At 45.4% G+C, this 21725-nt stretch overlaps 1 protein-coding gene across 3 annotated transcripts in view; it reads left to right on the top strand.

Annotated features, from left to right (window-relative positions):
* AAK1 (AP2 associated kinase 1) overlaps nucleotides 1-21725 on the top strand; it is a 112991-nt gene that overhangs the window by 38870 nt on the left and 52396 nt on the right. For all 3 annotated transcript variants that reach the window (XM_075273015.1, XM_075273016.1, XM_075273018.1), the window contains exons 2-3: nucleotides 16623-16741; nucleotides 20516-20624. In XM_075273015.1, coding sequence (XP_075129116.1) covers nucleotides 16623-16741; nucleotides 20516-20624 — 228 coding nt within the window. The remainder of the gene's footprint in view (nucleotides 1-16622; nucleotides 16742-20515; nucleotides 20625-21725) is intronic.

Below are 21725 nucleotides of genomic sequence, written 5' to 3'. Positions count from 1 at the left end.
CAGTAGTAAAAATTGTGGGTGCACGTAACCACAATATATTCTTTGAATTACCAGTCAGAAACTGGCACTATATGGCAGTAGCAAGAAATGAGGGTATTTATAACCCCAATATATTCTTTGAATTCCCAGTCAGACAATGGCACTGTATACCAGTAGTAAAAATTGTGGGTGCACGTAACCCCAATATATTCTTTGAATTACCAGTCAGAAACTGGCACTATATGGCAGTAGCAAGAAATGAGGGTATTTGTATTCCCAATATATTCTTTGAATTCCCAGTCAGACACTGGCACTATATGGCAGTAGCAAGAAATGAGGGTATTTGTATTCCCAATATATTCTTTGAATTCCCAGTCAGACATTGGCACTGTATACCAGTAGTAAAAATTGTGGGTGCACGTAACCCCAATATATTCTTTGAATTACCAGTCAGAAACTGGCACTATATGGCAGTAGCAAGAAATGAGGGTATTTGTATTCCCAATATATTCTTTGAATTCCCAGTCAGACAATGGCACTGTATACCAGTAGTAAAAATTGTGGGTGCACGTAACCCCAATATATTCTTTGAATTCCCAGTCAGACACTGGCACTATATGGCAGTAGCAAGAAATGAGGGTATTTGTATTCCCAATATATTCTTTGAATTCCCAGTCAGACAATGGCACTGTATACCAGTAGTAACAATTGTGGGTGTATATAGCCCCAATTCTATTGCTAGGGGACTTGCAGGGTATTTCTGGGGTGAAGGTGGGGGGGCACACCGTTGGAACGGGTATCGGGGTATATATCGGGTATACGGGAATACACTGACAGTGTATTCCATTCAGGATCCTGGGAAAGCTGGGTTGCGGCGATTGAGCCCGTCAGTGCCACGTTACACTGACAAGCTTCTCCCTGGAATTTAGCTCTTACAAGAGCTGTTGTGGTTGTCTTCTCCTTCCTATCCTAGCCTGTCCCTGCCTACCCAGAATCTAAGCCCTAGCTAGCTGGACGGAAACCTCCGTCCTCGGTGAATTGCAAGCTCAGAATGACGCGAACCTGGGCGGCGCTGTTCTTTTAAATTAGAGGTCACATGTTTTCGGCAGCCAATGGGTTTTGCCTACTTTTCTCAACGTCACCGGTGTCGTAGTTCCTGTCCCACCTACCCTGCGCTGTTATTGGAGCAAAAAAGGCGCCAGGGAAGGTGGGAGGGGAATCGAATAATGGCGCACTTTACCACGCGGTGTTCGATTCGATTCGAACATGCCGAACAGCCTAATATCCGATCGAACATGAGTTCGATAGAACACTGTTCGCTCATCTCTACTCAGAACCTGTCCTGTACCTATCCATTTTATGGCCTGGGCTCACTGAAGGAAGTGAATGAGGGCCTGTAAGCACTATACCATATCACACCTTGGACGTGTTTGTATTCCTGTACGCCCAGATTATAAAGTTCTCATGTTTTTGCTTTACTCCAGCTGTACACAAACCTATGACAGTCATCTGCAAACTCCTACAGGGTGGTCGGTCACTTATTTAGTACTAAGACCACTGGTCACTTCCAATACAAGAGAAAATTCAGCTGATACTACGCCAACGTACATCCACCATAATCTGGTGCCTTGTAAATCTTGATACGGCGAACAGCCATACCAGTGGTGTTCAGCATTAGATCGAAAAAATATTAAAATAAATGTCTAAATGCTTTTGTGCTATAAAGTTTATGTATTTGATCATCACGGCTGGGGATTTTTCAGCACGATTCATCATGACTCACTGAGCTATGAACACGTAAGCATCGCATGGTTTATTAGGAGCAAGGTAGTAGAAAATGACGCACGTTTTGGTCACCCTGTGTCACTTTTATAGAATTGCATATGCATCATAATATAGCATTGTGCAAATTTGCCCCCATTACTGTAGCCCATCCTGCGTACACTTAAGGAAAGTCAATTTGAGGCTGATCGCACAGAAAAGTGGTTTATGAAGACTCTTATAACACCGTACTGAATAAACAGTATAAAAAATGAACGCCAATTCTGTGGTTGCCACCTCAGCATATTTCTGTTGACCGCTGACTTGTAATTTCCTTATAATTTTATGATAAGGAGTCCTATAGTGCGGTGTACTTGGCTGAGAGGCTCCGCATTATATCTGTTTTCATGTCCTACGGCTGTTGCGGTTTGGTCTGTGATGCTGCTGAGGAATCTTGTGATAAGACATTGGGGCTGGTTTTATGTAGTAAGTAGAGATGAGCGAACAGTGTTCTATCGAACTCATGTTCGATCGGATATTAGGCTGTTCGGCATGTTCGAATCGAATCGAACACCGCGTGGTAAAGTGCGCCATTACTCGATTCCCCTCCCACCTTCCCTGGCGCCTTTTTTGCTCCAATAACAGCGCAGGGTAGGTGGGACAGGAACTACGACACCGGTGACGTTGAAAAAAGTAGGCAAAACCCATTGGCTGCCGAAAACATGTGACCTCTAATTTAAAAGAACAGCGCCGCCCAGCTTCGCGTCATTCTGAGCTTGCAATTCACCGAGGACGGAGGTTTCCGTCCAGTTAGCTAGGGGTTAGATTCTGGGTAGGCAGGGACAGGCTAGGATAGGAAGGAGAAGACAACCAACAGCTCTTATAAGAGCTAAATTCCAGGGAGAAGCTTGTCAGTGTAACGTGGCACTGACGGGCTCAATCGCCGCAACCCAGCTTTCCCAGGATCCTGAATGGAATACACTGTCAGTGTATTCCCGAATACCCGATATATACCCCCGATACCCGTTCCAACGGTGTGCCCCCCCCACCTTCACCCCAGAAATACCCTGCAAGTCCCCTAGCAATAGAATTGGGGCTATATACACCCACAATTTTTACTACTGGTATACAGTGCCATTGTCTGACTGGGAATTCAAAGAATATATTGGGAATACAAATACCCTCATTTCTTGCTACTGTCATATAGTGCCAGTGTCTGACTGGGAATTCAAAGAATATATTGGGGTTACGTGCACCCACAATTTTTACTACTGGTATACAGTGCCATTGTCTGACTGGGAATTCAAAGAATATATTGGGAATACAAATACCCTCATTTCTTGCTACTGCCATATAGTGCCAGTTTCTGACTGGTAATTCAAAGAATATATTGGGGTTACGTGCACCCACAATTTTTACTACTGGTATACAGTGCCATTGTCTGACTGGGAATTCAAAGAATATATTGGGAATACAAATACCCTCATTTCTTGCTACTGCCATATAGTGCCAGTGTCTGACTGGTAATTCAAAGAATATATTGGGGTTACGTGCACCCACAATTTTTACTACTGGTATACAGTGCCATTGTCTGACTGGGAATTCAAAGAATATATTGGGAATACAAATACCCTCATTTCTTGCTACTGCCATATAGTGCCAGTGTCTGACTGGGAATTCAAAGAATATATTGGGGTTACGTGCACCCACAATTTTTACTACTGGTATACAGTGCCATTGTCTGACTGGGAATTCAAAGAATATATTGGGGTTACAAATACCCTCATTTCTTGCTACTGCCATATAGTGCCAGTTTCTGACTGGTAATTCAAAGAATATATTGGGGTTACGTGCACCCACAATTTTTACTACTGGTATACAGTGCCATTGTCTGACTGGGAATTCAAAGAGTATATTGGGAATACAAATACCCTCATTTCTTGCTACTGCCATATAGTGCCAGTTTCTGACTGGTAATTCAAAGAATATATTGGGGTTACGTGCACCCACAATTTTTACTACTGGTATACAGTGCCATTGTCTGACTGGGAATTCAAAGAGTATATTGGGAATACAAATACCCTCATTTCTTGCTACTGCCATATAGTGCCAGTTTCTGACTGGTAATTCAAAGAATATATTGGGGTTACGTGCACCCACAATTTTTACTACTGGTATACAGTGCCATTGTCTGACTGGGAATTCAAAGAATATATTGGGGTTATAAATACCCTCATTTCTTGCTACTGCCATATAGTGCCAGTTTCTGACTGGTAATTCAAAGAATATATTGGGGTTACGTGCACCCACAATTTTTACTACTGGTATACAGTGCCATTGTTTGACTGGGAATTCAAAGAGTATATTGGGAATACAAATACCCTCATTTCTTGCTACTGCCATATAGTGCCAGTTTCTGACTGGGAATTCAAAGAATATATTGGGGTTACGTGCACCCACAATTTTTACTACTGGTATACAGTGCCATTGTCTGACTGGGAATTCAAAGAATATATTGGGGTTATAAATACCCTCATTTCTTGCTACTGCCATATAGTGCCAGTTTCTGACTGGTAATTCAAAGAATATATTGGGGTTACGTGCACCCACAATTTTTACTACTGGTATACAGTGCCATTGTCTGACTGGGAATTCAAAGAGTATATTGGGAATACAAATACCCTCATTTCTTGCTACTGCCATATAGTGCCAGTTTCTGACTGGGAATTCAAAGAATATATTGGGGTTACGTGCACCCACAATTTTTACTACTGGTATACAGTGCCATTGTCTGACTGGGAATTCAAAGAGTATATTGGGAATACAAATACCCTCATTTCTTGCTACTGCCATATAGTGCCAGTTTCTGACTGGGAATTCAAAGAATATATTGGGGTTACGTGCACCCACAATTTTTACTACTGGTATACAGTGCCATTGTCTGACTGGGAATTCAAAGAATATATTGGGGTTATAAATACCCTCATTTCTTGCTACTGCCATATAGTGCCAGTTTCTGACTGGTAATTCAAAGAATATATTGGGGTTACGTGCACCCACAATTTTTACTACTGGTATACAGTGCCATTGTCTGACTGGGAATTCAAAGAGTATATTGGGAATACAAATACCCTCATTTCTTGCTACTGCCATATAGTGCCAGTTTCTGACTGGGAATTCAAAGAATATATTGGGGTTACGTGCACCCACAATTTTTACTACTGGTATACAGTGCCATTGTCTGACTGGGAATTCAAAGAATATATTGGGGTTATAAATACCCTCATTTCTTGCTACTGCCATATAGTGCCAGTTTCTGACTGGTAATTCAAAGAATATATTGGGGTTACGTGCACCCACAATTTTTACTACTAGTATACAGTGCCATTGTCTGACTGGGAATTCAAAGAGTATATTGGGAATACAAATACCCTCATTTCTTGCTACTGCCATATAGTGCCAGTTTCTGACTGGGAATTCAAAGAATATATTGGGGTTACGTGCACCCACAATTTTTACTACTGGTATACAGTGCCATTGTCTGACTGGGAATTCAAAGAATATATTGGGGTTATAAATACCCTCATTTCTTGCTACTGCCATATAGTGCCAGTTTCTGACTGGTAATTCAAAGAATATATTGGGGTTACGTGCACCCACAATTTTTACTACTGGTATACAGTGCCATTGTCTGACTGGGAATTCAAAGAGTATATTGGGAATACAAATACCCTCATTTCTTGCTACTGCCATATAGTGCCAGTGTCTGACTGGTAATTCAAAGAATATATTGGGGTTACGTGCACCCACAATTTTTACTACTGGTATACAGTGCCATTGTCTGACTGGGAATTCAAAGAGTATATTGGGAATACAAATACCCTCATTTCTTGCTACTGCCATATAGTGCCAGTTTCTGACTGGGAATTCAAAGAATATATTGGGGTTACGTGCACCCACAATTTTTACTACTGGTATACAGTGCCATTGTCTGACTGGGAATTCAAAGAGTATATTGGGAATACAAATACCCTCATTTCTTGCTACTGCCATATAGTGCCAGTTTCTGACTGGGAATTCAAAGAATATATTGGGGTTACGTGCACCCACAATTTTTACTACTGGTATACAGTGCCATTGTCTGACTGGGAATTCAAAGAATATATTGGGGTTATAAATACCCTCATTTCTTGCTACTGCCATATAGTGCCAGTTTCTGACTGGTAATTCAAAGAATATATTGGGGTTACGTGCACCCACAATTTTTACTACTGGTATACAGTGCCATTGTCTGACTGGGAATTCAAAGAGTATATTGGGAATACAAATACCCTCATTTCTTGCTACTGCCATATAGTGCCAGTTTCTGACTGGTAATTCAAAGAATATATTGGGGTTACGTGCACCCACAATTTTTACTACTGGTATACAGTGCCATTGTCTGACTGGGAATTCAAAGAGTATATTGGGAATACAAATACCCTCATTTCTTGCTACTGCCATATAGTGCCAGTGTCTGACTGGGAATTCAAAGAATATATTGGGGTTACGTGCACCCACAATTTTTACTACTGGTATACAGTGCCAATTTCTAACTAGGAATTCAAAATGCGCAAGGCTCCCGGAAAGGGACGTGGACGAGGCCGTGGGCGAGGTCGGGGGAATGGTTCTGGGGAGCAAGGTAGCAGTGAAGCCACAGGGCGTCCCGTGCCTACTCCTGTGGGGCAGCAAGCATTGCGCCACTCCACAGTGCCAGGGTTGCTTGCCACATTAACTAAACTGCAGGGTACAAACCTTAGTAGGCCCGAGAACCAGGAACAGGTCTTGCAATGGCTGTCAGAGAACGCTTACAGCACATTGTCCAGCAGCCAGTCAGACTCTGCCTCCTCTCCTCCTATTACCCAACAGTCTTGTCTTCCTTCCTCCCAAAATTCCGAAGCTTTACAGAACAATAACCCAAACTGTCCCTGCTCCCCAGAGCTGTTCTCCGCTCCTTTCATTGTCCCTCAACCTGCCTCTCCACGTCACGATTCCACGAACCTAACAGAGGAGCATCTGTGTCCAGATGCTCAAACACTAGAGTCTCCTCCATCTCCGTTCGATTTGGTGGTGGATGACCAGCAACCCACCCTCATCGACGATGATGTGACGCAGTTGCCGTCAGGGCATCCAGTTGACCGGCGCATTGTGCGGGAGGAGGAGATGAGACAGGAGTTGGAAGAGGAAGTGGTGGATGATGAGGACACTGACCCGACCTGGACAGGGGGGATGTCAAGCGGGGAAAGTAGTGTGGATGTTGAGGCAGGTGCAGCACCAAAAAGGGTAGCTAGAGGCAGAGGCAGAGGTCAGCAGCTTAGGCGAAGCCAGGCCACACCCGGAATCTCCCAAGATGTTCCAGTTCGTACCCAGCCCCGAAAAACTCCCACCTCGAGGGCACGTTTCTCGAAGGTGTGGAGTTTTTTCAAGGAATGCGCCGAGGACAGATATAGTGTTGTCTGCACAATTTGCCTCTCGAAATTGATTAGGGGCTCTGAGAAGAGCAACCTGTCCACCACTTCAATGCGCCGTCATTTGGAATCCAAGCACTGGAATCAGTGGCAGGCAGCAACGGCAGGACAAAGGCCGCCTGCCGTTCACGCCACTGCCACTGCCTCTGCCACTGCCTCTGCCTCTGCCACTGCCACTGCTGACTGTGCTGGCGATGCACTCCAGAGGACGAGCCAGGACACCACTTCATCTGCCTCCGCCACTTTGTTGACTTCTACCTCATCCTCCCCTGGTCCTGTCTTATCTCCTTCTCCTGCACCATCAAAGGCACCATCAGGCGTTTCTTTACAACAACCCACCATCTCTCAGACATTGGAGCGGCGGCAGAAATACACTGCTAACCACCCACACGCGCAAGCCTTGAACGCCAACATCGCTAAACTGCTGGCCCAGGAGATGTTGGCGTTCCGGCTTGTTGAAACTCCCGCCTTCCTGGACCTGATGGCAACTGCGGCACCTCGCTATGCCGTCCCTAGCCGTCACTACTTCTCCCGGTGTGCCGTCCCCGCCTTGCACCAGCACGTGTCACTCAACATCAGGCGGGCCCTTAGTTCCGCGCTTTGCACAAAGGTCCACTTGACCACCGACGCGTGGACAAGTGCATGCGGACAGGGACGCTACATTTCACTGACGGCACACTGGGTGAATGTAGTTGAGGCTGGGACTGCTTCCCAAACTGGCCCGGTGTACCTCGTCTCCCCGCCTAACATTCCTGGCAGGGACACGAGAAGAACACCCCCCTCCTCCTCCTCTACCGCCTCCTCCTCCGCCACCGCCTCCTCCTCCGCCACCGCCTCCTCCTCCGCTGTTAGATTGACCCCAGCTACGAGTTGGAAACGTTGCAGCACTGGCGTTGGTAGACGTCAGCAGGCTGTGCTGAAGCTGATCAGCTTGGGGGACAGACAGCACACTGCCTCCGAGGTGAGGGATGCCCTCCTCGATGAGACGGCAATATGGTTTGAGCCGCTGCACCTGGGCCCAGGCATGGTCGTTTGTGATAACGGCCGGAACCTGGTAGCAGCTCTGGAGCTTGCCGGACTCCAACATGTTCCATGCCTGGCCCACGTCTTCAACCTAGTGGTGCAACGTTTCCTAAAGAGCTACCCCAATGTTCCAGAGCTACTGGTGAAAGTGCGGCGCATGTGCGCCCACTTTCGCAAGTCGACAGTAGCCGCTGCTAGCTTAAAATCTCTCCAGCAACGCCTGCATGTGCCACAACACCGGCTTTTGTGCGACGTCCCCACACGCTGGAACTCAACGTTTCAGATGTTGAATAGAGTGGTTGAGCAGCAGAGACCTTTGATGGAATACCAGCTACAAAACCCTAGGGTGCCACAAAGTCAGCTGCCTCAGTTTCACATCCATGAGTGGCCATGGATGAGAGACCTTTGTGACATCCTACGGGTCTTTGAGGAGTCCACAAGGAGGGTGAGCTCTGAGGATGCGATGGTGAGCCTTACAATCCCGCTCTTGTGTGTTCTGAGAGAATCCCTGATTGACATCAGGGATAACTCAGATCACACAGAGGAGTTAGGGATAGCATCCGATCCGTCACAGCTGGAGAGTAGGTCCACACATCTGTCCGCTTCACTGCGTTTAATGGAGGAGGAGGAGGAGGAGGAAGAAGAGTTGTCCGATGATGTGATGGTGATACAGGAGGCTTCCGGGCAACTTCGAATCGTCCCATTGTTGCAGCGCGGATGGGTAGACATGGAGGATGAGGAGGAAATGGAGATTGAACTTTCCGGTGGGGCCAGAGGAGTCATGCCAACTAACACTGTGGCAGACATGGCTGAGTTCATGTTGGGGTGCTTTACAACCGACAAGCGTATTGTCAAAATCATGGAGGACAACCAGTACTGGATCTTTGCTATCCTTGACCCCCGGTATAAAAACAACATCTCGTCTTTTATTCCGGTAGAGGGGAGGGCCAATCGCATCAATGCTTGCCACAGGCAATTGGTGCGGAATATGATGGAGATGTTTCCAGCATGTGACGTTGGCGGCAGGGAGGGCAGTTCCTCCAGTAGGCAACCAAGTTCTCACCGGTCCACACAAACGAGGGGCACACTGTCTAAGGTCTGGGACACCTTGATGGCACCCCCTCGCCAAAGTGCCGCCACGGAGGGTCCTAGTGTCACCAGGCGTGAGAAGTATAGGCACATGTTGCGGGAATACCTTTCCGACCACAGCCCTGTCCTCTCCGACCCCTCTGCGCCCTACACGTATTGGGTGTCGAAGTTGGACCTGTGGCTTGAACTTGCCCTATATGCCTTGGAGGTGCTGTCCTGTCCTGCCGCCAGCGTCCTATCTGAGAGGGTGTTCAGTGCAGCCGGTGGCATCATCACTGACAAGCGCACCCGTCTGTCAGATGAGAGTGCCGACCGGCTCACTTTGATAAAAATGAACCACCACTGGATAGAGCCTTCATTTTTGTGCCCACCTGTGTAAAGCACCCCAACATGAAACTCCATGTCTGTACTCAACCTCTCCAATTCCTCCGCATCCTCATACTCATCCACCATAAGCGTTGCACAATTCTGCTAATACTAGGCTCCCTCCAACATGATTTCCCCCAACTCTGCTGGTTAGAGGCTCCCTCCACCCTGATTTCCACCAACTCTGCTGGTTAGAGGCTCCCTCCACCCTGCTTTCCCACAACTCTGCTGGTTAGAGGCTCCTTCCACCATGAATTTGCCCAAACTGGGCTGTTTAGAGGCTCCCTCCACCATGAATTGGTCCAAACTGGGCTGGTTAGAGGCTCCCTCCACCATTAATTGGTCCAAACTGGGCTGGTTAGAGGCTCCCTCCACCATGAATTTGCCCAAACTGGGCTGTTTAGAGGCTCCCTCCACCATGAATTTGCCCAAACTGGGCTGTTTAGAGGCTCCCTCCACCATGAATTGGTCCAAACTGGGTTTTTTAGAGGCTCCCTCCACCATGAATTGGTCCAAACTGGGCTGGTTAGAGGCTCCCTCCACCATGAATTGGTCCAAACTGGGGTGGTTAGAGGCTCCCTCCACCATTAATTGGTCCAAACTGGGCTGGTTAGAGGCTCCCTCCACCATTAATTGGTCCAAACTGGGCTGGTTAGAGGCTCCCTCCACCATTAATTGGTCCAAACTGGGCTGGTTAGAGGCTCCCTCCACCATGAATTTGCCCAAACTGGGCTGTTTAGAGGCTCCCTCCACCATGAATTTGCCCAAACTGGGCTGGTTAGAGGCTCCCTCCACCATGAATTGGTCCAAACTGGGGTTTTTAGAGGCTCCCTCCACCATGAATTGGTCCAAACTTGGCTGTTTAGAGGCTCCCTCCACCATGAATTGGTCCAAACTGGGGTGGTTAGAGGCTCCCTCCACCATTAATTGGTCCAAACTGGGCTGGTTAGAGGCTCCCTCCACCATTAATTGGTCCAAACTGGGCTGGTTAGAGGCTCCCTCCACCATGAATTGGTCCAAACTGGGTTTTTTAGAGGCTCCCTCCACCATGAATTTGCCCAAACTGGGCTGTTTAGAGGCTCCCTCCACCATGAATTGGTCCAAACTGGGCTGGTTAGAGGCTCCCTCCACCATGAATTTCCCAAAACTTGGCTGTTTAGAGGCTCCCTCCACCATTAATTGGTCCAAACTGGGCTGGTTAGAGGCTCCCTTCACCATGAATTGGTCCAAACTGGGGTTTTTAGAGGCTCCCTCCACCATGAATTGGTCCAAACTTGGCTGTTTAGAGGCTCCCTCCACCATGAATTGGTCCAAACTGGGGTGGTTAGAGGCTCCCTCCACCATTAATTGGTCCAAACTGGGCTGGTTAGAGGCTCCCTCCACCATTAATTGGTCCAAACTGGGCTGGTTAGAGGCTCCCTCCACCATTAATTGGTCCAAACTGGGCTGGTTAGAGGCTCCCTCCACCATGAATTGGTCCAAACTGGGTTTTTTAGAGGCTCCCTCCACCATGAATTTGCCCAAACTGGGCTGTTTAGAGGCTCCCTCCACCATGAATTGGTCCAAACTGGGGTGGTTAGAGGCTCCCTCCACCATTAATTGGTCCAAACTGGGCTGGTTAGAGGCTCCCTCCACCATTAATTGGTCCAAACTGGGCTGGTTAGAGGCTCCCTCCACCATGAATTTGCCCAAACTGGGCTGGTTAGAGGCTCCCTCCACCATGAATTGGTCCAAACTGGGTTTTTTAGAGGCTCCCTCCACCATGAATTTGCCCAAACTGGGCTGGTTAGAGGCTCCCTCCACCATGAATTGGTCCAAACTGGGGTTTTTAGAGGCTCCCTCCACCATGAATTTGCCCAAACTCTGCTGGTTAGAGGCTCAATCCACCCTGATTTTCAAAACAAATGTTGGTGCCAACCTCAACTTACTACAAGGGCCAAATTCACTGCTGGTGACAAGCTCTCCTCACTGCAAGTGCCAAATACACATGTTTCAAGGTGTTTTCCTACTGTCAGAGAGGTGGTATTGAGTGTGTAAAGTGTGTAGTTGTTAGGCTGTGATGTTGGGGTAATAGAGGGTCTTTGGTGTGTTAGATGCCCCCAGACATGCTTCCCCTGCTGTCCCAGTGTCATTCCAGAGGTGTTGGCATCATTTCCTGGGGTGTCATAGTGGACTTGGTGACCCTCCAGACACGGATTTGGGTTTCCCCCTTAACGAGTATCTGTTCCCCATAGACTATAATGGGGTTCGAAACCCGTTCGAACACACGAACATTGAGCGGCTGTTCGAATCGAATTTCGAACCTCGAACATTTTAGTGTTCGCTCATCTCTAGTAGTAAGCAAAGATTTGGCTTAAAGGGTTATTACTGGGTATCTTATCGCTGCACGTGACCGCTGAGGCCTAAGGAAAGGATGCTGGACTTCAGAGGTGGCGTATGTGAGTGGCGTCACTTTACCTTTGTTTAGGCCACTGACTGGCCTCAGTGGTCGCATGACCCCCGGCGGGAGACACTGGAGCACCAGGGATCGGTGAGTGTGGTGTGTAGGGTTTTTTTTATTCTCTGGCCTCCTTACCAAAAAACGTTTTCCAGGTCATCCCCTTGAAAATCTCGAATAAATGTAACTCATACATACATAGATTAGCATTAAGGACATTTATCATGAGCCATGTGACATTTTAGTAAATATGTATTAGACTTTGCTTAAACATTTGACAGTACTTTGCTGTAAATCTATCCATATGTCAGCAGTGATAAATTTGCTCCGGTTCACTTATCCAATGTGCCTTGGGCCTGATCTTAACAATGACATCACCCTGCAGCGCATACATCCACCACATCCCTGCTGTCGCAACTTTACTTATTTAACAGTTGCTTTATCGGCAACGCCTTATTAAATTACATTTATATTAATCACTACTTATAGATGGAATTGGAACTATTTGGCTACCGTAATAGGGGAGGATGTAAAAAATTCCTTGTCCGCTGGAGCCTGGCCTGCTAGCCTTTATAGTTATTGCCCTACATATTGCCGCTAGCGGAAAAAAGAAATGAGCTGCCCTTTCTTCAGGCAGAGTCCGTGGCTGAATCAGCCCCGGCGTCCGCCTCACGACAGCACCCCCTGGACTAGGCTCATTCATTTGGGCCTAATCTGGAGCAGAAAGCCGCAACGGGATGTTGTGCACTGTACCGGCATCCCGTCGCAGCAGCCGCGACGGAATATGCACATGCGTAATTGCGTGTGAACTAGCCTTAAAGGGATTCTACCATTAAAAACCTTTTTTCTGTGGCTAAGACGTCGGAATAGCCTTTAGAAAGGCTATTCGTCTCTTATCTTTAGATGTGATCTCCGCCGCGCCGTTCCTTAGAAATACCGGTATGTAAATTAGTTCTCTCGCAGCGATGGGGGCGTGCCCTAGCACTGAATATGCGATGAGGGCGTCCCCACCGCTGCCCGAGAACAGGATCCTTCGACACCTCTATCTTCTGCTGGATCCTCCCCTTCTTTCCTCGTCTTTCTTTGGCGGCCTCACCTCTGACGCCTGCGCAGTTGGCTCTGCCAGTGAGACACTAGTACAGCCGACTGCACATGCCGGTGGCCATAGTTCTGAGACCGCAATTGCGTGCATGCGCAGTCGGCTGTACTAGTGTATCACTGGCAGAGCCAACTGCGCAGGTGTCAGAGGTGACGCCGCCAAAGAAAGAAGGGGAGCATCCAGCCGAAGATAGAGGCGTCGCAGGATCCTGTTCTCAAGCAGCAGTGGGGACACCCTCATCGTATTTTCAGTGCTGGGGTCTGCCCCCATCGCTGCGAGAGAACTAATTTACATACCGGTAAAAACTGGTATTTCTAAGGAACGGCGCGGCGGAGACCACGTCTAAAGGTAAGAGAGAAATAGCCTTTCTAAAGGCTATTCCGACGTCTTATCTACAGAAAAAAAGTTTTTTAATGGTAGAATCCCTTTAAGCCTCAGGAGGTCCAAAGGCTATTCTACAGCATATGAAGACACCAGTATTGTAGATAGCACTGGGTAAGTGCATATATATTACAATGGGGCCTTGGAGTCAGAGAGCTGGTCACATGACACAACTTGAGGACCAGAGGGAATTTGGTAGCTCACAAATAAGTCACCATTAAGTAGATTACTGTGACTACAATGTATGTCTTGGACCCTCCTAACTGACCAGAGAATAATACATCTTGTGGGGGTGCTACTTTAGGTTTTGCATTACTGGGCTCAATAAAATGTTCCAGTTTGGGAGAAGAATCTGTATACTTCTCCTTCCTAGATCAGTAGCTGCTGTATACTTATTGCACATCCCAGTGGTGGTCACCGAAAGGCAGTTACCGTATATACTCGAGTATAAGCCGACCCCCCCCCTAATTTTATCACAAAAAACTGGGAAAACTTATTGACTCGAGTATAAGCCGAGGGGGGGGGGGAAATGCAGCAGCTAATGGAAACTTTCAAAAATTAAAATGGTTTTTGGGTGCAGTAGTTGCTGGGGAAGGGGAGGGGGTGTTTTGGTTGTCTGTCTGCCCCCTCCCTGAGCTTGAGGACTGTTTTTTTTCCTCCACTTGGAATTCAGCCTGGCTGTGAATATAGTGTATCTGCAAGGCTCCTATTAACCCCTTCCCGATGGAACAGGAGCACTGCAGATACCCTATATTCAGTAGACCGGGCACTGTCAGACACAGGGACACCTAATGTGTATAATGTGTATCACAGTCATTTTCTACTTTTATATGTATTCTAGGGAAAGGAGGGACTTACAACTTTTCATTTATTTTATTTTTTTTTATAATATTTTTTAAAGTTTCTTTTTTTTTTTTAATTCACTATTCTATGGGAGATTCTACACATTACTATTGCGGCTGGTCATAGACCAGCCTTGCTTGACTTGAGTATAAGCCGAGGGGGGCTTTTTCAGCACAAAAACTGTGCTTTAAAATTCGGCTTATACTCGAGTATGTACCGTAGTTTACAGATGTGAAGGGCAATAGTCTAGAATGGTGCAGATTATGGTTGGACTGGAATACTATAATTTTATTAAATATACAGATATCTTTTTACACTGCATGAAAAAAAAAGTAACCTTATGTAAATTAGGGAATTGGTTAGATATGCATTAAATTTGGTAAATTATATATACAGCAATGAGAAAAAGCGTCCACTCTGTGGGGAGGAATTATTAACTGGAAGCATAAAGAAATTCTGCATGGATGTGAACCTGACGTTTTGTTTCCTGCCTGATGGAGTTCTGCTCCTCAGATAGGCAGTAATCCTTGTCTCATAAGGATGTGTCTGCGGAGCCCATCTGTTCCCTGTTACTGATCATCCACACCTTGTAAAGATGCATTTTTCCACGATTAAAAATAACTCTCAAAGAGAGAACCTAAACAGAGTCCTCACCACATCCTGCATCCAGTCCAGAATAGAATCCGTCCCCAGGTGATAGGAAAACATTCTCAGCCCATAATAAATGCAGCGCCATAGACCATTATAGACCATCTAATTTACATTGAGGCTTGCAGATCTGGCAAGGGGAAACTGCAGAATTGTAAGGAAGACTCATGGGGTTTTGACTCCTTTTAGAGGATTAAGAGGACCTCTTAAAGTGAGGCTGCAGTTCTGGTGCCTATTCCAACAATACATTAGAGAACAGTTTTCTAATGTAGAATTCTTCATTTATATTATGGGGTGCGTTAGATTAGAAGTGACCATACTGGACTGCCATGTACCAAAACACACAGAGGCGTAAGAACCCGTGAGAACAATATTGCAGTGTGTTTTGACACATTTATGGAGCCACTGTACAGTAGAATGTGATCTAGGTGCATGCCCCATTACACAGGGTTTGTGCACGCAACATTGGCAATGACCGCATGTTATCCTGAAGGCCTGTCAGCCAATTTGCACATTCCACCATTGCTCTGAATACCAGCAGCGTTCAGTGACAACCTATAAACTGTACACAGAGACTGATACGCTGAGCAAGAAAAAAGCAATGGTATGCAATGACCTTCAAGCGTACCTCCAATTGTAGTCCCATTAGAAATGAATAGTACTGGTCAATATAAGAAACTTTGTAATACATCTTTATTAAATAAATGTTTCCTTCTCCAATTATTAGGCTGTTCTTCTTCTTTTCATCTTAACTCAGTCTGATTACATAGAGCTCATATCCGTATCCAGCTCTCACACAGATGTCTATGGAGAGGGGGGGGGCTGTTACTTAAAGGGGTATTCCCATGACGCTTGTTCACTAACCTGCAGGCTGTTGTGCACTTCCTGCTTTTCTCGGTACATTGGTGGGTGGGGTTTCACTTGCATGGGATTGGTTGTAAATGAATTACCACAGTGTGAAGCTGATGTAGCAGAGCTGGATTTGAGTCAGTTTGCATTACATACAGAGGTGACAGACTCCCTATCTCAGCCCTTATCAGCCAAATTCAATTAAACTGACTGATAAGAGTTCAGAAATCCTTAGGATAAGCCATTAATATTGAACCTGCAGGGGTTTGACACCCAGGACCCTCACATATCACTTGTACCGAGACTTCACGGCTCTCAGTAATGTTTACATCCCGTGAGCCACACTGCTCACTCACCATACAAACAAAGGGTGTGGATATGGCAATGCTGCCCCATAGGCTTCAATGCAGCAACATACCTTGTTCATCTATATAGAAATGTGCTGGGTCTGGGGCTAGTACCAAAAGGTTGTATGACACTGTATGCCTTTTTAGTACCAACCAATGTTCTTGCAAATGCCTCATGAGACATTCCTGACTATTGCACCTGCAAATTGTGTGTGAAATGACTGATCCAGGATTTATACATTTGTGGCGCTGGTTCTAAAGGTTTTTTTTTTTTCTTCTTTTTATCTGAACAGGTGGCTTTGCCCTGGTCTTCCTTGTCCGGACCAGTAATGGGATGAGACGGGCTCTGAAGCGCATGTATGTGAATAATGAACATGACCTTCAGGTTTGCAAGAGAGAGATTCAGATCATGGTAAGAGGGTGATGTGGAATGGACGACGGTATGGTGTTAACCTTTTCATGCTGCATACAAATGGAAGGCGCAATGCATCACAAGAGGACGGTGACCTTTACTAAACCTGGATTTATAGAGGACATTCCTTGTGCTTTCCTATAGCCCAAGTATAGTGTTGTATGACTGTTTATCACTTAGGCAATGTCAAATAATTTGGACTGGAAAAGTAAATGGTGCAAATATTTCAGATTCCAGATATCTTGTGACAACATAGTCAAGTAGAGCTGCGGTCATAGACGCCGCGGCCAATACAAACATAAACACGCTTGTAATCTATTATCTGGGGAACCAAATACTCACACTCATTTCCTATTCAGGTAGTGTAAGTAATAATTTTGCACTATAAGGGTGCATTCACACTACGTATACGGCAGCTTATTCTGAACGTAAAACACGTTCAGAATCAGCAGCGTATAAAGCAGTTCCCATTCATTTCTATTGGAGCCGGCATACGAGCGCTCCCCATAGAAATGAATGGGCTGCTTCTTTCACTGCGAGCAGTCCCATTGAAGTGAATGAGAAGTGCTGGCGTGTACGGCTCGGCATGAGCAGAGCTAGCCGAACACGCGAGCACTTCCCATTCACTTCAGTGGGAGTGCTCGTAGTGAAAGAAGCAGCCCATTCATTTCTATGGGGAGCGCTCGTATGCTGGCTCCCATAGAAATGAATGGGAACTGCTTTATACGCCGCTGATTCTGAACGTGTTTTGCGTTCAGAATAAGCTGGCGATTACGTAGTGTGAATGGACCCTTATACATGTAAAACGTCTTTAAAAATGTTTATAAGGATGTTAAAGGGGTATTCTAGGTTTGGCAAGTAAGTATTTATAATAAAAAGTAAGGGTATGGTCACACTTCCATCATAACAGTCTTTTGCTGTCATCCGTCATAGGATGACAGCAATGGACATTAAGGCTGGGGCCCCATATTGCGGAAACGCAGCTCTTTTTGTTGCCTTTTTCGAGCTAAAGCCAGGAGTGGATTAAGCAGAAGGTAGAAGTATAAGAACTTCCTATATATTTGCTTTTTTCTAGACATTCTTGGCTTTGGCTCAAAAAAACTAAAACAAAATCTGCAACAAAAAAATAAAAATAAAAATTTCCGCAACATTGGGCTTTAACCTTAGAACGGTTTCCATTATACTTTCTGTATCAATTCTGCTACTTCATGTCTTTCTATAGGGAACCATTGGATAAAAATCTTCTGTGCTTAATACAGCAATGGTTACAGCACCGCTATTAGGGCTGTGTCCAGTAATTCTTTGTATAAGGAAGAGTTACACAACGTTGAAGCAAATTTGATAAATTGTGAACGTATATATAATAACTTAGATTGTATCCTATTAATATTATAAATGTGAAATGTTTGTGAGTTTGTGACTTTGGATGTTCGGATGTTTGGCGGTCAATCACGCAAAAACCGCTCCACCGATTTGGCTGAAATTTTCCACAAACATAGTCACTACACTCGATTGCGCAATAGGCTACTTTTCGTCACAATAGCGCACATACATTTTTCCCAGGACCCCCACAAAACCCAAACTCACATCACTATCTCTGCAATCTCACACACTTTGGACCATAGCAAGCCACAAAATTCATATTACCCCCTACAGCAGAGGTCAGCAACCCCTGGCACACATGCCAAGAGTGGCACTCCTGCCATATTTCACTGGCACACCAGCAGCACAGGACCTGCAAGAGTTAAATGAAGTCAGAGTGTCCCCTCCCTTCAGTGCTCTGCTAGAGCTGAGGCATAAGGACACTCCCCTTTGAGAGGGGTGCAGGAAACCCAGGGGGTGGAACTTAATCGCTCAGGTCTCTGCCTGCTATAGTGATAGCTCCTGCCGAAGCTGCTAGCAAAGTGAAAGTAAGAAACACACAGCTCCCTTCCTTTAGTTCCTATTCTCATTAATGTCAGGCATGGGGTTATTAGTTTAGTGTTAGTAACTCCATGTGCCTCACATTAATAGGAATAAACCCCATCATGTCCCTCATATTAACCCCTGTGTGCCTCACATTAATAGCAATAACCCCATCATGTCCCTCATATTAACCCCTGTGTGCCTCACATTAATAGCAATAACCCCATCATGTCCCTCATATTAACCCCTGTGTGCCCCATATTAAGAGGAATAAACCCCATCATGTCCCTCATATTAACCCCTGTGTGCCTCATATAAAGGTTACTAATATGTGAGACATATGGAGGTACTAATAAAAGACCTCAGTAATGAAGATACTTAATTATTACCTCCAAGTCTCTCACATATCCGTAACTAGAGATGAGCGAGTACTGTTGGGATCAGCCGATCCGAACAGCACGCTCCATACAAATGAATGGATGCACCTGGTACTTCCGCTTGAATGTAGCCGGCGCGCTTAACCCCCCATGTGCTGGCTACGTCCATTCATTTCTATGCGAGCGTGCTGTTCGGATCGGCTGATCCGCTCATCTCTATCAGTAACTCTTACACAGGGGTTAATGTGAGGGACATTATGGGGTTAATTGCTATTAATAAGAGGCACATGGAGTTACTAAACTGTCATGCACAGGGACAGACTTTATGTGGCTTGCTCAAGAGTATCCTGTGCCCAAAACTTACATGTACTGGCGGAAAATAACAAATCATACAATGTCGTATATCGAAGTATATTAGCCTGAAATACCTCTGTCCCAAAGACACTATGTACAGTTTATAACAACACCGTATAGCAGCTGAACTACAAATTACGTTCAACACAAAAGTCTCACGTATTCTCAGAATTACAGCAAAAACAAGATACAAAGTTACATTTCATATCCCATACCTTATACACAGTACGAAAACCTTACCCACGCCTGTATATACCCACTTCTACAATCACCACAGACAAAGTCGTGGGTACCAGCTAGTATTATATATATTTGGATTTAATTTTTAGTGTGTGTGTGTGTGTGTGTGTGTATGTATGTATGTATGTATGTATGTGTATATATATATATATATATATATATATATATATATATATATATATATATATATATATATACACACACTCACCTATAATTTGTAAGCCACACTTGTGAATAGCTTCCCAGTTGATGTCATCACAATTGAAATCTGCAACAAATCTGCCCAGTATTCAACAGAATTGCAGGTCACATCTATAACATGTAGATATCATCGATAACCTAATTGATGTGGCTAATGTAATCTGTGTGATTTAGGCACGTTGCGGAAACTCAGCTTTTTTTGTTGCAGATTTTGCAACGTTTTTCTGAGCTAAAGCCAAGAATGACTACAAAAGGAATAGGAAATATATAGAAGCTCTTATACTTCTCGCTTCTGCTCAATCCACTCCTGGCTTTGGCTCACAAAATCACAGAAAAATTTGCAGAAAAATAAAGCTGCGTTTCTGTAACATGGGGCCTTTGCCTTACACACAGTCCTGCTGCTATAAATCTGCAGCTTTTCCATTCCAGTTGAATTTACCCTTATAGTAAGAGAGCATTCACACAACCATGTTTCACATGTTAAAGATTCCCTATGAGATTCACGAAGACCTGTGACCTGTTACTAAACGTGACGTTCCGTCTTTGTGTCCACTTTAAGCACTGAGCGATGGATACCACTGAAGGGTCTCTCTTTAAGAAATACCAGCACTACCTCTGATTCATGTCTACCTCTTGTGTGTCCAGTTTCTTATAGTCTTTATTGTATTCCTGACTAATGCTCTTGTTTTGTTTGCAGAGGGATCTGTCAGGACATAAGAACATTGTTGGCTACATAGACTCCAGCATTAATTCTGTCAGCAGTGGAGATGTATGGGAAGTACTTATCCTCATGGATTTCTGTCGAGGTGAGGCTACGGGAACCAACGTTATTTTGCATAGGGTCATGTGACTTCTTTATTACAATTCCCACTATGCTCTGTTGGGCAGTAGATCTTATGTCGGTCTTGTGATTTGATCTTTCTTATCTAGAGCACCCATACTACAGGTACATATGGCCCTTTACATGACCATAGGGATCTAGGTGGTGGTCTTGTGTATTACTGGACAGTTGTCAAGCGGTTGTTTGGCATTTCCTGAGTACGAACTTGCTCCATTGCATGGAGTATTTCACAAGTCCTGCTTCTACTCTGATCAAGACTTTATTGCTGGCCTTTTCAGGGGAATGCTTGGCAGTGTTAAAGGGAAAGAAACAGCAATATGAGGGCATATAGATGTTAAAGGGATCTGGCTGTAATAATGAGGTAGCTAAGCCAGCCCCCTTCTCACATCTGCAAATTTAATCAGCTTGCTTAGCTCATGGCTACAAGGACTACTTTGTAATGGAGAAAGGAACTGGCTTACCCTTCATTCACATCTACTTTCGGTATTCCGTTCAGGGGAGTCCGCATGATGACCTCCCCGAACGAAATACCGAATGTAACTGCAAGCGCTGTGCAGTGAAAGCACACGGACCCCATAGATTATAATGTGGCCCGTGTGCTGGCTGCGCTCTGCCCGCACAAATCATGCAGGCAGGAAAGTAGATTGAGAAGTACTTTCCTGCTTGCATGATCCCTGCGGAGTGCTGGCGGCAAGCACACAGACGCCATTATAGTCTACGGGGTCCATGTACTTTCACTGGCACACCGCTTGCAGTTGCGTTTGGTATTCGATTCGGGGAGGTTCGGTCTCCCCCGGACGGAATACAAACGCTGATGTGAATGTGGCCACCGCATTGAGCTCTACATCTAAAAGTGCAGTGGGACTCAAGTGTAGTTAAAATCCCTTTTATATGGCTGGACTGTCCCTTTAAATATCAGAAGAGTACCATAGTTTCATTGTTCTATTTCTGCCTGTCCTATTCATTTCTCTGCAGACATCTGCGGTGTTCTTCTTCCTCTGTGTCTTTATAATCTGTTACATTTATATTTTTGTTTTCCGCTTTGAGCACATAATACCAGATTTTT

This window comes from Leptodactylus fuscus, chromosome 5, assembly GCF_031893055.1.
Source record: "Leptodactylus fuscus isolate aLepFus1 chromosome 5, aLepFus1.hap2, whole genome shotgun sequence".
NCBI classification, from domain to species: domain Eukaryota; kingdom Metazoa; phylum Chordata; class Amphibia; order Anura; family Leptodactylidae; genus Leptodactylus; species Leptodactylus fuscus.
This window is presented reverse-complemented; position numbering and strand designations above follow the sequence as displayed.